The sequence below is a fragment of the Ictidomys tridecemlineatus genome, chromosome 12 (genome assembly GCF_052094955.1).
Source record: "Ictidomys tridecemlineatus isolate mIctTri1 chromosome 12, mIctTri1.hap1, whole genome shotgun sequence".
Taxonomy (NCBI): Eukaryota; Metazoa; Chordata; class Mammalia; order Rodentia; family Sciuridae; genus Ictidomys; species Ictidomys tridecemlineatus.
The window spans coordinates 64,941,299-64,957,122 of record NC_135488.1 but is presented as its reverse complement, the minus strand read 5'-3'; the positions used below and the strand labels follow the sequence as shown (position 1 = coordinate 64,957,122).

Here is a 15,824-nt window from a genome sequence, read left to right as displayed (position 1 = left end):
ATGAAGAGAAGACTTGGATCTGCCTCATAGATTCTTCTGCATGATATGCAGGCATCACTCCAAAGTGGCTGCAGCAAAACAGACCCTTTCTGGGATATCCCTGAAGGACAGTGGTGAAGAGAAACCCTCCCCACCCCCCAGTGAGAATAACTTTGAGAGGTATACTTGGTTGTGTGCTTTGCTTGAAAGATAAAAAGGTCAGGATTGGGATGTGGCTCAATGGTAGGCCTAGCACGTCATGCAGGGCCCTTAGTTCAATCCCCCAGCACTACCAAAAGAGGAGTGGGGTGGGGGCAAGGAATGAAGGATTCAATAGGAAAAAAGAAAAACAACAACAAGAGAGTTATGATACTGACTGTGGTGACAGTTCCTGACTACCATGGGGGAAATTGGACTACCACTCCACAATAGAGATAAGGAAGAATATGTCTGATGAGAGGACCTTAGGGTTTCTCTTTATGGTACCATTCTCCATGATTAAGGAAAATAACAACGTCTTCCAGGCAGGACTGCTAATAGTCCACACCCTTTTGAAGGTTTGGATTGTCTCACCAGGTAAAGGATCTTAAGCAGATTAGATGCTGGATGAAGGCAAAGGCAAAAGCAATGCAGAATGTGTAGTGAAGAAGGTGACTGTAAAAAAAAAAAAAAAAAAAAAAAAAAGCTGCAAACATCTGGCCAGTTACAGAAGTGAAACTAATTTTCCTAAGTATTTCTTCCTTATTTTGTAATGTTTGTGTTCATATATATGTGTATATATTAATATGCATAATCAGATGTTTCCCCCATCTCTTATATGTGATATAAGACATATTACCTTTTAGACTGAAGTTTTGTTAATTTTACATATTAGTACTTAGGTTACAGGAGATGAAGGAAGAGTAAACATCACTCAAAGAGTTGTACAGGACAATTATACCATGTTAGGTGGAAGTGTGACCTTGGTATCATCTCTATCTATCTGGAGAGTAAGGCTTAAGGAGATGCATATGGGTATTGAGTTGATAAGGGGTGGACTTGAGATGGTTAAATGTGAGTGCCAGCCTGGGTGGGCTACAGTGATCAGATATTCATTTATTTTGGTTGTTTCCATGAGGGTATTTTTGGAAGAGAGGAACTTAAATCAAATGGCAGATGGCCCTTCAGAGTGTGAGTGAACTCTATCTAGTCAGTAGAAAGTCCTAAAAGAACAAAACACTGTCAGGCATGGTGGCACATGCCTATAATCCCAGCGGCTCAGGAAGCTGAGGCAGGAGGATGGTGAGTTCAAAGCCAGCTTCAGCAATTTAGTGAGGTCCTAAGCAACTTAGTGAGACCCTGTCTCTAAATAAAATCCAAAAAAAAAAAAAAGGGCTGGGGATGTGGCTAAGTGGTTGAGTGCCCCTGAGATCAATCCCTGATACCAAACAAAAACAAAAACCAATCAAACAACAACAACAGCAAAAATCTAACTGCCCTAAGAAAGATTTGCCAGCTGATGGCCTTCAGATGACAGCCCACCCTATAGACTTTGGATTTGTTAGCCTTCCTAACTATGAGACAATTCCTCATGTGTATACATGATCTCTATATTTTACACACACACACACACACACACACACACACACACACCTCCAATGCTAATCTTATTGACTCCCACCAAGTTGAATGTATCTATTTGTTTTAAATTTCTAATATGCAGAGCTTTCAATGACAAATAATAGAAACCCACTCAAGCTACATGAAGGTATTTATCAGCTAATGTAATTGGGAAGGACAGGGAGAGAAACAGTTTTGGGCATATGTATTCCTAAAAACACAAAAAGTCTTGTAAAGATTCAGTGTTGTCGGAGTCCACATCTCTGTAGCCTCATGGACAGGGAAATAGCACTGAAGCCACTTCGGAATCATATCTATATAGATTACACAGTCCAAGGGGAGAAAGAGAGAAGCTGTGTCTCTATCCTTGTTTTATATATTCAGGTGAGGATTCCAATCAATCCAGTGGGGCAAAGAAGGAGAACACTGAGATTAGACAGTTCAGTTTTTCAAAGCAAAGGGGAAAGTGTTGCTAAAAGAATGCAGAAGGAACACCAAGAATATAACAAGATGTCCACTACATCAGGTGAACATGGCTTGATTGCCCCTTTCATCCTCTGAGGACAAAGGCTACTGATCCAACCAGAAGTAGGACTCTCTCCCTGACACTCCCATTCAGGGTAGCTCCAAATTTTCCAAGCAGGCAGAAGCTGGAGCAGAGTTCTCTAGCTCTGGTAGGAAGAAACCCATTCTTCTGCCAAGAAAGTTAACAAATTGAAAACCATGAGATTAACTGGTCCTATCTTTAACCCTCTATTTCTGTCCTGTAGGATGTAGTTAGAGCCAGCTTAAGGGGTGGACCATTCAGGAAGCTGCTGAAAGAGCACTAGAAATTTAAGAAGAGAAAAAGTGCTATTTTATAACATTTCTTTCAGAAGATATAAAAGTTGCTTCAGGATAGTTACAGTGTTTGCCACTTCCCCAACAAAGAAAGCAGAATATTGTAAGTAGACAGCTCTGTTTTCAAAGCTAAGAGCAAAGTGTTGCTAAAAGAATGAAAAAGGAACACCAAGAATGTACAAAAGATGTCTCCTACATCAGGTGAACATAATATTAGGCAACTTGGATGTAGAGAAACTGTGTATCAAGTTGGAGTTTCCCAAGAGGGAAGCAGATTGCCTTTGGACTACAGAGTAGCCAACTTCATATTCCTGCATAAAAAATGGACCTCCCCGCACATACCACTGCTATGCCTACTATGGTTCTCGATTAAATAAGAGATGAAAAAGGTTCTTGTCCACTAGAAAGCACCTCTGAAGGTGTGGAAAGTATATCTGCCTTCCCTGAGGTAAGAATACTCAGGAGGGGTATGTGGGTCCAATACCCTTAAGGAAGAATAGTATAGAGCAGTGTGCATAGGTTTTGCAGCTGGAATGTCAGAGTTCATGTTCTTGACTTTTCTACTTAAGATATAGGGCAATGAATCTAGGTGTGGTAGCACACATCTGCAATCCCCGAGAGGCTGAGACAGGAAGATTGCAAGTTTGAGATCAGCCTTAGAAATTTAGTGAGACTTGGGCTGGGGATGTGGCTCAAGCGGTAGCGCGCTCGCCTGGCATGTGTGCGGCCCGGGTTCGATCCTCAGCACCACATACCAACAAAGATGTTGTGTCCGCCGAGAACTAAAAAATAAATATTAAAAATTCTCTCTATCTCTCTCTCTCCTCTCTCACTCTCTCTTAAAAAAAAAAAGAAATTTAGTGAGACTCTGCCTTAAAATAAAAAAATAAAAAGGTCTGGGAATATAGCTCAGGGGTAAAGCACCTCTGGGTTCAATCCCTGGTACCAAAAAAAAAAAAAAAAAAAGCAGGGGGTGGGGGCTAGAAATGTAGCTCAGTAGAACACTCGCATATCATGTTCAAGGCCCTAGGTGGAATTCCCAGCACCACAAATAAAACCAAAAGCAACCTCCACCAAAACACACACACACACACACACACACACACACTCGGCAATGGAAAACGTGCCTTTCCTCCCTGTACCTCTATTATAAAAATAGGAACAAAATAGGAAGTTACCTATGTCATAGGACTAACTTCATTAATGTTAGGTGCTTAATCAGTGCCTATCACCTATAAATGCTCATAAAAGTTTGCTATTCATATGAATTTTGCTCCCATATGGTCATACCATTTTGTATGGGCTTCAGCCTAATTTTGATCAATGAAAAATCTTCAATTACTTCCCCCCACCATGGGGGATCGAACCCAGGGGTGCTTAACCACTGAGTCATATCCCCCCCCCTTTTTTTTACCATTTAGAGACAGAGTCTCAACTAAGTTGCTGAGACTGGCTTTGAACTTGCCATCCTCCAACGCAGCCTCTTGAACTGCTGGGATTACAGGCATGTGCCATAATGCCTGGTCCTCAATTACTCTTGACTAATCATCTTGGTTTTATCTATTGAAAAGTCCTAGATTTATAGTATTTTCAAGAATATTTTTATGTAAAAATACTACATATATTGGGAGGTTTTAATTTCTATCTTTGTTTTAGTTAAATACAACTAATAATTATTATTCTTTCTTTGGGATCATATGGGGGACCAAGTATAATTTAAATGTTCAAAAATAAAAACTATTACCTAATTAAACTATACCTGATAAATTAATTGCTAACTGAATGAGTCCTCTGTTAAAATGTAATCAGTTTCAAGTTACAGAATACCCCATTACAGTGGTTACAAGAAATACATATTATCTCTCATGATAAAACTTTGAAAGTGGTTGGTTGCTTGCCTGGCTCAAAGATCAACAATAGCCTTAAGGATCCACCCCCCACTTTTTTCTGTCTGTGACATTCTCAGTGGACTGATATTTTTGTTTATTTTGTTATGATTACAAGTTGATTGTCACCGCTTTGGGAATAGAAGAAAGAAGTTTTCTTTCTAGAGATTAACTTAATCAGGGAAGGAAATTAGGAAATCTTTCCAGAATTCTACAGCAGATTTTCTTTTTTTTTTTAATATTTATTTTTTAGTTATAGGTGGACACAGTATCTTTATTTTATTTGTATGTGGTGCTGAGGATCGAACCCAGTGCCTCACGCATGCTAGGCAAGCGCTCTACCTCCGAGCCACAATCCTAGCCCCTACAACAGATTTTCTTATAACTCACTGGCCAAGGCTGGGTCATACGTTCACCACTACAGTCATGACTGACAATGAGAAATAGTGTTAAATGATTGTGTTAGACTAACTGTCACCTATGTCCTGGGATTAAGGCAAGACCTACCTTCCCTGGGCATGTTACCATGAACTGGTAACTAAGAGGGCCTCTCTTAGCAAGTACTGGGGATATATGTTGGGCTGGCAACCAGGACTTTGTGCAGCACTCTCTACACTGCCCACTGCTACTTCTGCACCATTTCTAGCTAAGCACATCTACTTTACATTTAAGCCATTCTTAGCATTTTCCAGTTCCCAAATATATTCCATACCTCTGATTCTGAATGCATTGCTCCTTATGCCTACAATGTTCTTTCTTCACATTTCCTTGTTTTTCATGGCTGCTAATTTGTGTAAGGAAATGTTTCTAATATACTGCCCTCTCCATTTCATGATTTCCTGTCTTCTAATAATCAAATCCTCCACCCACTTAGTCACTTATTCCAGGCCATATCTAAGATTTCTTAATTACTTTTCTCCCAAAATATCATTTTCTTGTAGCCTCAAGTAAAAGTCTTGTTAAGGTAGCTTACAAAGTAATACCCAGTGTCCTGCCTGAATTCATCTATAATAGCCCAGGAAATAAATTCTCCAACCTTACCATCTGGTCCTATGAACCAAAAGACAAAAATAAAAACTTTAATTCCCAACATTCACAACTGTTAAAGAGTTCTTCCTGTTTTTTTCCTTTATTAAATTATTTATTTATTCTAATTTATTATACATGATGGTAGAATGCAATTCATTTCAGATTATACATACAGAGCACAATTTTTCAAGTCACTGGTTGTATACAAAGCATTTTCACACCATTTGTGTCTTCATACATGTACTTATGGTAATGTTGTCTAACTCATTCCACTGTCATTCCTACCATCTTGCTCTCTCCTTTCCCCTCCCTCCTCTTTGCCCTATCTAAAGTTCCTCCATTCCTCCCATGCTCCCCCACCATTGTCTTTATGAGTTATCATCCTCATATCAAAGAAAACATTCAGCCTTTGGTTTTTTTGGGACTGGCTTACTTCACTTAGCATTATATTCTCCAACTCCATCCATTTACTTGCAAATTCCATGATTTTATTCTCTTTTAATGCTGAGTGATGTTCCATTGTGTATATACACCAAAGTTTCCCTATCCATTCATCCACTGGAGGGCATCTGGGTTGGTTCTACAATTTAAGTATTATGAACAGTATGCTGTTTTTAAGTCCTTTGGGTATAAACTGAGGAATGGGGATACTGGGTCAAATGATGGTTACACTCTAAATCTATCTTAATCCCTGTAAATGCAATGTATGCTAGGCAAGTGCCTTATCATTGAACTATATCCCTAGCTTCCAATGTGATTTTTTTAAAGTTGTAATATAAAAACATTTTTGGTCTTTCATCAAGAAGTTATATGCTATTACACTGGTGGCTACTAGCCAGATAACATTTTAAAACCAGAACCATTAAACAGTTTTAGACATCTCACAAAAAAGTTAATCCGTTTTAGAATATTTTAAAAACATTCTCCTTATTTACTTCTGTATAAAAACTGTAAGTAAATCAGATGGGGAAAAATGTATTTTAAATGCTGGTTCATATACTGAGCAAAGAAGGCACCATGAGAAATGAGGAACAAAAATAAAAATATCCCTGGACAAAATCCACATGTACAGAAGATGACTCAGGATGTTAAAAATAATTCATGTGAGGTAAAGCAAACATGCAACATTTATATATCATTCTCTGAGGAATGGGCATTTTTTATTACTCCTCAAGTTCCTTAGCATATTAATAACAACAGCTTGGTATATATTATCAATAAGTCCAATTGTTGTACTCAAAGAAATGCCATATTATTTTATGGTGAGTTTGCTTCTTTTTCATCTGATTCATCATCCATTACCTAAAACGAAAAAGAGAAAGAACTTAAGAATAAAGAAAAGGTTTAGAAATTGCTATTTTCCAAATTTTAATATTACTTTCATTTCTGATATAGGCTATAACAACACATGGCAATCCAATAAGAAGAAATCTATCAACATTCCCCCAAAACAAAGTTTAAATCATAACCTGACATAGTAAAATGTGTACAGATTAATTAGAGCACTGGTCTCTTTTCCATGCTTCAAAAAAGGTTTCCAGTAACAGAGTCTCAACTGTGCTAAAACTACAAATGATTAACTGGTATATCTCATAAGACCAAGATAAATGGGGTTGGGGATTTAGCTCAGTGGCAGAGTGCTTGCCAATATGCGTAGCCCTGAGTTCCATCCTTAGTCCTAAAAAAAAAGAAGACTAAAATAAATAATTGTTTGTCTTTTTTTCCCAAAAGTATTTTATTTACTTAAATATTTCCTGAGGAGGTAAATCAAACTATTATTAGAAGCCAGGTGAAATAGCACAGGTCTTTAATCCCAGCTACTCAGGAGGCTGAGGCAGGAAGATCACAAGTTTCAGGACAGCTTGGACAACTTGCAAGACCCTGTCTTAAAATATAAAAAGGGCTATGGGTGTAGCTCAATGGTAGAGGACCCCTAGGATGAAGCCCTAGTATCTCCAAAATGAAAAAGAAAAATGAATCCCTAAAAACGTAAGAAAAAAAAAAGCCATATTATTAATTCATTATTTTGGTCTGATGCAAATAAAACAACATTTTCAACTTTTTTTAATATTTATTTTTTAGTTGTAGTTGGACACAATATCTTTATTTTGTTTTTATATGGTGCTGAGAATCGAACCCAGTGCCTCATGCATGCTAGGCGAGCGCACTATCACTTGAGCCACATCCCCAGCCCCTCATTTTCAACTTTTATAAAAATGAAGATTTTTAGTGAAAAAAAATACTAATAAATACTTACAGAAAAATAAATGAAAAGGTGAATATCTTTAGATGAGCTAATATATTACTCAGATAAGAAAGACCAACTCCTTTGGTGAGGAAAAGAACTATATAAATCCATGAGTGTTTTTTATCACCACCACACCTACTGCCAATTCAAGTTTACAATCCAACAGTCAATTCATCACTCCACCCTAGACAAATGAATAAAAATGTTCCTTTTCTTTTTTAATATATATATATATATATATATATATATATATATATATATATATATGTATGTCAATGGATTCTTATTTTATTTTTTTAAATGCAGTGCTGAGAATTGAATCCAGTGCCTCACACGTTAGGCAAATGCTCCACCACTGAGCCACAATCCAAGCCCCTGTTCCTTTTTTTTTTTTTTTTAATCAAACCACTGAAGTGTCAACAAACGCAATTTTAAAAACAAAGGCATACAGGGGGAAAAAGAACAAAAATAAGTTAAAAAAGAAACAAAAAACTAGAAGAGCTAGGTGTAGTGGCACACATCTGTAGTCTCAGCTACTTGGGAGGCTGAGGCAGGATTGCTTGAGCCCAGGAATTCAAGACCAGCCTGGGCAGCATTGTGAGACTCCAATCTCAAAAGGAAAAAAGAAAGAGTAAATGCCTATAAAGTCTTGATGAATTTGGTTCTGATCTGAGATAAGTGACAAACAATGGCAAAAGAATTATCTGATAGTTTGTCCTTTGAGTTGAATAGAAATGGATATTTTACTTGCAAGGAATTTAATAATTTAAATCCAATCAGAACAACACCCACTCCAAAGAATTTTGTAAATCAATTCTATTTTAGGCAGAATTATCCCTAAGTTTGGAATACTATTCCCAAGTACTTATTTAATACAAACCATGTAAAGGGTGTTTGTAAGATACAGGTTAATTGTTGCAGAGAAATATGAAGACCTAGAGCTGACTTCTAGTCTCTCAGGTAATTTACACATAAATAGACACACAGAAAGCAGCTTTGGACCAAAGGAATTTTAAATTTCAAGCAGAGGTGTGATAAGAACTTCAAAGAGAAGATGGCATATACTGAACCAAAAGGATAGATTTTATTACTGCTCAGATCTCTTATTACTACTCAAAGAAGCTGGGAGGAAACACCCTCTCCCCTAGAGTACAGAATTATTTGAGAAGTTTTCTCAAATTTCAAAATGTTATTTTCTCCTTTATAACTTCTTTCCATAAAGCCCATACTTCCTGGCTGAGAACAGTGCAGTAAAAAACACCATGACTGCTGAGAAGATGTGTTCTGTATTTTTTAGGCATGTTAGGGCAGAAAAATTATGCTGACATTGTGTTATAGATAAAGCTCTATAAACCTACTTAGTACTCTCTTTTACCATACAATAAAGTATGATTCCTTGATGATTTCCTTGCTTGCATTATTAAGAACAAGAATTAGGGCTGGGGATGTAGTTCAATAGTAGAGCTCTTGCCTGGTATATGCTAGACCCTGGGTTCAACCTCTAATGCCAAAAAAATAAAAATAAAAATAAAATTTAAAGAGAGAGAGAGAGAGAGAGAGAGAGAGAGAGAGAGAGAGAGAGAAAATGAACATGAAGTAGATAAATGGTGTAGTAGAGCTCCTTCAACTAAAGATTTCAAAAAGTTATCTATACAATGGCATGATGGTTCAGAATTTTTCTAGTCGGAGCAGCAGTATGATCTCTGACTCTGTTTCCTTATATACAATATGGGAACGATTTAATGTACTTTAGAGGATTAAATGAGTTAATATTTGTGAAAGTGCCTGTTACACTGTAGACACCAAAGTTAACTTCTAAAATAATGAAATTTAAGATGGAGAGCACTAGAAGAGTAACCAAAAATCAAGACTGAATTAATTAGAGCAAATGAATTAAAATGGCGGGAAAACTACAAATATCCATAATAACATTGAATGTAAATGGTCTCAGCTCCCCAATTAAAAGACCAAGATTCGCAGAATCAATAAACAAACAGGACCAACAATATGCTGTTTGCAAGAAACTTATCTCACAGGCAAAGATACCCACAGGATGAAGGTAAAAAGATGGAAAATAACATATTTCACCCAAATGAGTCCCAAAACAAACAGGAGTAGCTAGTCTTATATCTAACAAAGCAGATTTCAAGCAAAAATTCATCAGAAGAGACAAAGAAGGCCACTATACCTGGTACAGGGAACAGTTCAACAAGGAGATACTTGTTGACATTAAATCCCAGATAAACTCCATTACAATAATATTGGGTGATTTCAACATACCCTATCACCAATTGATAGGTCATTCAAACATAAAATCAATCAATAAATTACCATCTTTATACTATAAATCAAATGGTCCTAACAGACACCTACAAAACATTCACCCCTAAACAGCTGAATTTACCTTATTTTCAGCAGCTCATGGAATCTTTTCCAAAACAGACCATATTCTAGGTCACAGTATAAGTCTTAGCAAATACAAAAAGGTTGATATAATCCCAGGCATCCCATCAGATCCCAATGGAAGGAAACTAGAAATCAACAAGAAAAATAATAGAAACAACATAAACACAGGGAGATTGAACAATACTCTTTTAAATGAAAAATGGAACACAGAAGAAATAAGTGAAGAAATCAAGAAATTCTTAGAAACAAATTAGAACAGAGATACAAAATAAAATCTTTGGACAATATTAAAACAGTTCTAAGAGGAAAACTTATAGCATTGAGTACCTGCATTAAAAAAAATAGAGAAATCCCATATAAATAATTTATATTCTAGCTCAAGACCCTAGAAAAGGAAGAATAAACTAGTTCCAAACTCAGTAGAAGACAGGAAATAATTAAGATCACAATTGACATTAATGAAATTGAGAATAAAAACATACACAGGATCAGTGAAACAGATCTGGTTCTCAAAAAGATAAATAACACTGATAAACCCTTAGTCAATCCCCCTGCCCCAAAAAAGAGATACAGAGAAGATCCAAATAAAAAAAAAGTTAGAGTTGAAAAAGGAGGTATCATCATAGATGCTTCTGAAATCCAGAGGATCATTAGAAACTATTTTGAAAATGTATATTCTAATAAACTGGAAAATCTAGATGATAATGACAAATTTCTAGATACATATGATCTGCTCTAATTGAACAAGGAAGATACAGAAAACCTAAACTGACCAATATCATGTAATGAAATTGAAACAGCAATTAAAAGCCTTCCAACAAAGAAAAATCCAGAACCAGATGGATACCCAGCTGAGTTCTACCAACCTGTAAAGAACTAACACCAGCATTTCTCAAAATACTCCATGAAACTTAAAGGGAGGGAACACTTCATATACATTCTATAAAGCTAGTAAAGCCCTGACACCAAAACAAGAGAAAGACACAACAAGGAAAGAAAACTACAGATCAATATAAAATTAAATATTAGCAAACCAGGAACAAGACAACAATGTCCATTCTCACTACTTCTCTTCAATATAGTTCTTAAAATTCTAACCAGAGTAAGAGAAGAAGTTAAAAGGATACAAATAGGAAAAGAAGTCAAACTATCTGTTTGATGATGACAGGATCCTATTATTTAAGAAGACCCAAAAAACTTCACCAAAAGACTCCAGGAACTGATAAATTAATTCAGAAAAGTAGCAGAGTACAAAAATCAACACTTATACATCAACAGCTTTCCTATGTTCCAACGATTCTGTAGAGAAAGAAATCAAGAAAACCTGAAAAAACAAAACAAAAAAACCTTGGAAATTAATCTAACCAAGGGGGTAAAAGATCTCTACAATGAAAATTATACAACACCAACGAAAGAAACTGAAGAAGATCTTAGAAGATGGAAAGACCTGCCATGTTCTTGGATAGGTAGAATTAATACCATCAAAATGGCCACAATACCAAAAGCAATATACAGATTCAATGCAATCCCCATCAAAATACCAATGGCATTCTTCACAGAACTAGAAAAAACAGTCAAATTTATTTGGAAGAAGAAAAAACCTAGATTAGCCAAAACAATTCTGAACAAGAAAAATGATGTAGGACAACACCTGATCTCAAATTATACCACAGAGCTATAGTAACAAAAACAGCATGGCATCAGAAACAAAATAGACATGAAGACCAGCGAAACAGAATAGAAAGTACAGGAAAAAAACCCACATACTTACAGCCATCTGACATACTTGACAACAAAGGTGCCAAAAATATACGCTAGAGAAAAGATAGTCTTTTTAACAAATGATACTGGGAAAACTGGATATCCTACTGTAGAAGAATGAAATTAGATTCCTCTCTCACACTTTGTACAAAAGTCAAATTGAAATGCATCAAATCTTCAGGGATTAGACCAGAAACCTTGCAACTGCTAGAAGAAAACATTGGGTCAATACTCCATTATATAGGTGTGCAGGCACTGACTTCCTCAGCAAGACTCCTAAAGCTCAGGAAATAAAACCAAGAATCAATAAGTGGGATGCCACCAAATTAAAAGCTTTTGCGCAGTAAAGGAAGTGATTAAGAACATAAAGGGCCTACATCCTGGGAACAAATCTTTACTCCTCACACTTCAGATAGAGCCCTAATATCCAGAGTATACAAAGAACTCAAAAAATTAGACAATAAGATAACAAATAACCCAATCAACAAATGGGCCAAGGACCTGAACAGACACTTCTCAGAGGAGGACATACAATCAATCAACAAGTACATTAAAAAATGCAAATCAAAACCACTCTAAGATACCATCTCACTCCAGTAAGATTGGCAGCCATTATGAAGTCAAACAACAACAAGTGCTGGCGAGGATGTGGGGAAAAGGGTACACTTGTACATTGTTGGTGGGACTGCAAATTGGTGCAGCCAATTTGGAAAGCAGTATGGAGATTTCTTGGAAAGCTGGGAATGGAACCACCATTTGACCCAGCTATTCCCCTTCTCGGTCTATTCCCTAAAGACCTAATAAGAGCATGCTACAGGGACACTGCTACATCGATGTTCATAGCAGCACAATTCACAATAGCAAGACTGTGGAACCAACCTAGATGCCCTTCAATAGACGAATGGATAAAAAAAATGTGGCATTTATACACAATGGAGTATTACTCTGCATTAAAAAAGGACAAAATCATAGAATTTGCGGGAAATGGATGGCATTAGAGCAGATTATGCTAAGTGAAGCTAGCCAATCCCTAAAAAACAAATGCCAAATGTCTTCTTTGATATAAGGAGAGTAACTACGAACAGAGTAGGGACAAAGAGCATGAGAAGAAGATTAACATTAAACAGGATGAGAGGTGGGAGGGAAAAGGAGAGAGAAGGGAAATTGCATGGAAATGGAAGGAGATCCTCAGGGTTATACAAAATTACATACAAGAGGAAGTGAGGGGAAAGGGAAAAATAATACAAGGGGGAGAAATGAATTACAGTAGAGGAGGTAGAGAGAGAAGAGGGGAGGAGAGGGGAGGGGAGGGGAGGGGAGGGGAGGGGAGGGGAGAGGGGATAATAGAGGATAGGAAAGGCAGCAGAATACAACAGACACTAGTATGGCAATATGTAAATCAATGGAAGTGTAACTGATGTCATTCTGCAATCGGTATATGGGGTAAAAATGGGAGTTCATAACCCACTTGAATCAAAGTGTGAAATATGATATATCAAGAACTATGTAATGTTTTGAACAACCAACAATAAAAAAAAAGAAAAAATAAATAAATAAAGATGAATTATGGCTAAAAAAAAAAAAAAAAGAACATAAAGGGAGAATATACAGAATGGGAGAAAATCTTGGCCAGCTACTCCTCTGATCCTCTGATAGGGGACACTATCCAGAGTATAAAGAACTCAAAAAACTTATAAAAAAACACCAATAAAACAAATAGCCCAATCAATAAATGGGCAAAAGAACAAAACACACATTTCTCAAAAAAAGAAACAAAATTGGTCAGAAATATATATAAAAAATATTCAACATCTCTAGCAATCAGAGAAATGCACACCAAAACCACCCTAAGATTTCATCACTCTCGTCAGAATGGCAATTACCAAGAACACAAAAAATATATAAATGCTGGTGAGGATGTGGCAGAAAAGGTAGAGTCATACATTGTTGGTGGGACTTGCAAATTAGTACAACCACTATGAAAAGCACTGTAGAGATTCCTCAAAAAACTAGGAATGGAACCACATATGACCCAGCTCTTCCTCTCTTTAGTATTTATTCAACAGAACTAAAAATCAGCATACTAAAGCAATACAGCCACTTCAATGTCTACAGTAGCACAATTCACAATTGCCAAATTATGGAATCAACTCAGATGTCCAAATATACACACACACACACACACACACACACACACACACACACACATATACACATACACATACACACACATAAAGGAGTTTTACTCAGCCATAAGGAAGGATAAAATAATCTGCCAGTAAATGCATGAAAATGGAGAAAATCATGCTAAGTAAAATAAGCCAGAACAGAAAACCAAGGGTTGAATGCTTTTTCTCCTATGTGGAAGCTAGAACAAAATAAGGAAAAGAAGATGGGCGCTGGGATTGAATATCATAAAGATATAAGGAAGATCAGTGGAATAGAAGGAGATGAAGAGGAGGGAGGAGGGACAGGAAAGAGAAGGAAATAAGGAATGATTTTAACAAAATTACATTATATGCATGAATAAATATACCTTGGGGAATTTCATCTTTATGTATATGTAGAAAGTACCAATAAAAATAAATAAATAAATAAATAAATAAGTGAAAGGAAGATCAGTAGAGGAAGAAGAATAGGGGATTGAAATCAAATGCCATGCATGTATGATTTTGTCAAAATGAACCCAAATACTATAATGCTCTAATAAAATAAAAATAATTTTATTTATTTATCTAATAAAATGATTAAACAAATGACTAATAAAATAAAAAATTTTTAAGTCATAGAAGTTGCAAAGATCTTGCCCTTGAAGAAAGAGTCAGGTCACAGATTTCTTTTCCCATGAATCTTAAAATGAAATCCAAACTCTCAAAATACCTGTTCTACACCTTCTACTTCCGGAATATAAAACTGCAGCATGTTCTGAATCCCATTTTTCAGAGTAATGATTGAACTGGGACAGCTAGTACAAGAACCTTGGAGTTTCAGCTGTACAATGCCATCTTCAAAGCCTTTATAGATCACATCTCCTCCATCTTCCTGCACAGTTGGCCTGTGATCACAGATGTATTGGTGATACACTTAAAGAACAGAAAGTTTTACTGGAAAAATTTAATACAGCTTAGACTTAGATTTTATATTGGTAAACTTCACAAAGTTAGAGTAACTTTTACAATAGTTAATAATAATTGTGGTTAAGTCTTATTTCTAGTTTTAATTTTTTAAACTTGCAAATAAAGTGCCAAAATTCATTCATAACAAATATTTACTCATTACATCTAATTTTGCTGCTTATTAATAAACTTTAAGCATTGAAAATGTGAAATTTCCTAGTAAGTATTGTGATGACTTAAGATAGACCCGTTCACGTCTTTGACAGAGGAGGAGGCTTCTGGTTTTTCTTCAGGAAAACTTTTCATTGAAATATAACATTAATACAGAAAATGCATAAATCATGTATGTACAATTCAACAAATTTTCACAAAATAAACACATAATTTGTAACTACCACCCAGACCAAGAATCAGAACACTGGTGTCCTAGAAGTTCCCCTTTACTTCTAATTGCTCTCCTAACCAAATTTAACCACTATTCTAATTGCTGTTGCCACTGATTAGTTTTACATGTTATTCAGCTTTATAATTTATAAGCTTTTTTTTTTTTTTGCAGAGGTAGACATTGAACCCAGGGCCTCACACATGCTAGGCAAGTGCTCTTCCACTGGGCACATCCCCAGTCCTATAAATTCTATTTTAAATCACAGAGATTTTATTCTTTTGTATCTGGCTTCTTTTTCTCTTTGTGAGATTCATTCATGTTTAGTATATTAGCAGTTTATTCAATCTCATTGCTGCATGGTTTTCCATTAAGTTAATATGCTAGAATTTATTATCCATTCTAATGTTGATGGACATTTGGGTTAATACCAATTTTTGGCTTTTATAAATAGTATACCTATGAAGATTCTTTTAAATGTCTTTTGGAACACACTCAAAGGCAAAATTGCTGGGTCAAGAGTGTAAGTATTTAGTAGACACTGAAAGACACTATTTTAAACTTTCCCACCAGCTAGT

At 36.0% G+C, this 15,824-nt stretch overlaps 1 protein-coding gene across 4 annotated transcripts in view; it reads right to left on the bottom strand.

Annotated features, from left to right (window-relative positions):
• Positions 1–5,406: 5,406 nt before the first annotated feature.
• Nfu1 (NFU1 iron-sulfur cluster scaffold) overlaps positions 5,407–15,824 on the bottom strand; it is a 33,367-nt gene continuing 22,949 nt past the window's right edge. For 3 of the 4 annotated variants that reach the window (XM_021724321.3, XM_005322103.5, XM_078029080.1), the window contains exons 7-8: positions 14,629–14,803; positions 5,407–6,635 (exon numbers count right to left, since the gene is read on the bottom strand). In XM_021724321.3, the coding sequence (XP_021579996.1) occupies positions 6,591–6,635; positions 14,629–14,803 (220 nt within the window). In that variant the 3' untranslated portion in view covers positions 5,407–6,590. Of the gene's footprint in view, positions 6,636–9,985; positions 10,113–14,628; positions 14,804–15,824 lie in introns of all 4 variants that reach the window. The other variant, XR_002483603.3, reaches the window with a different exon arrangement.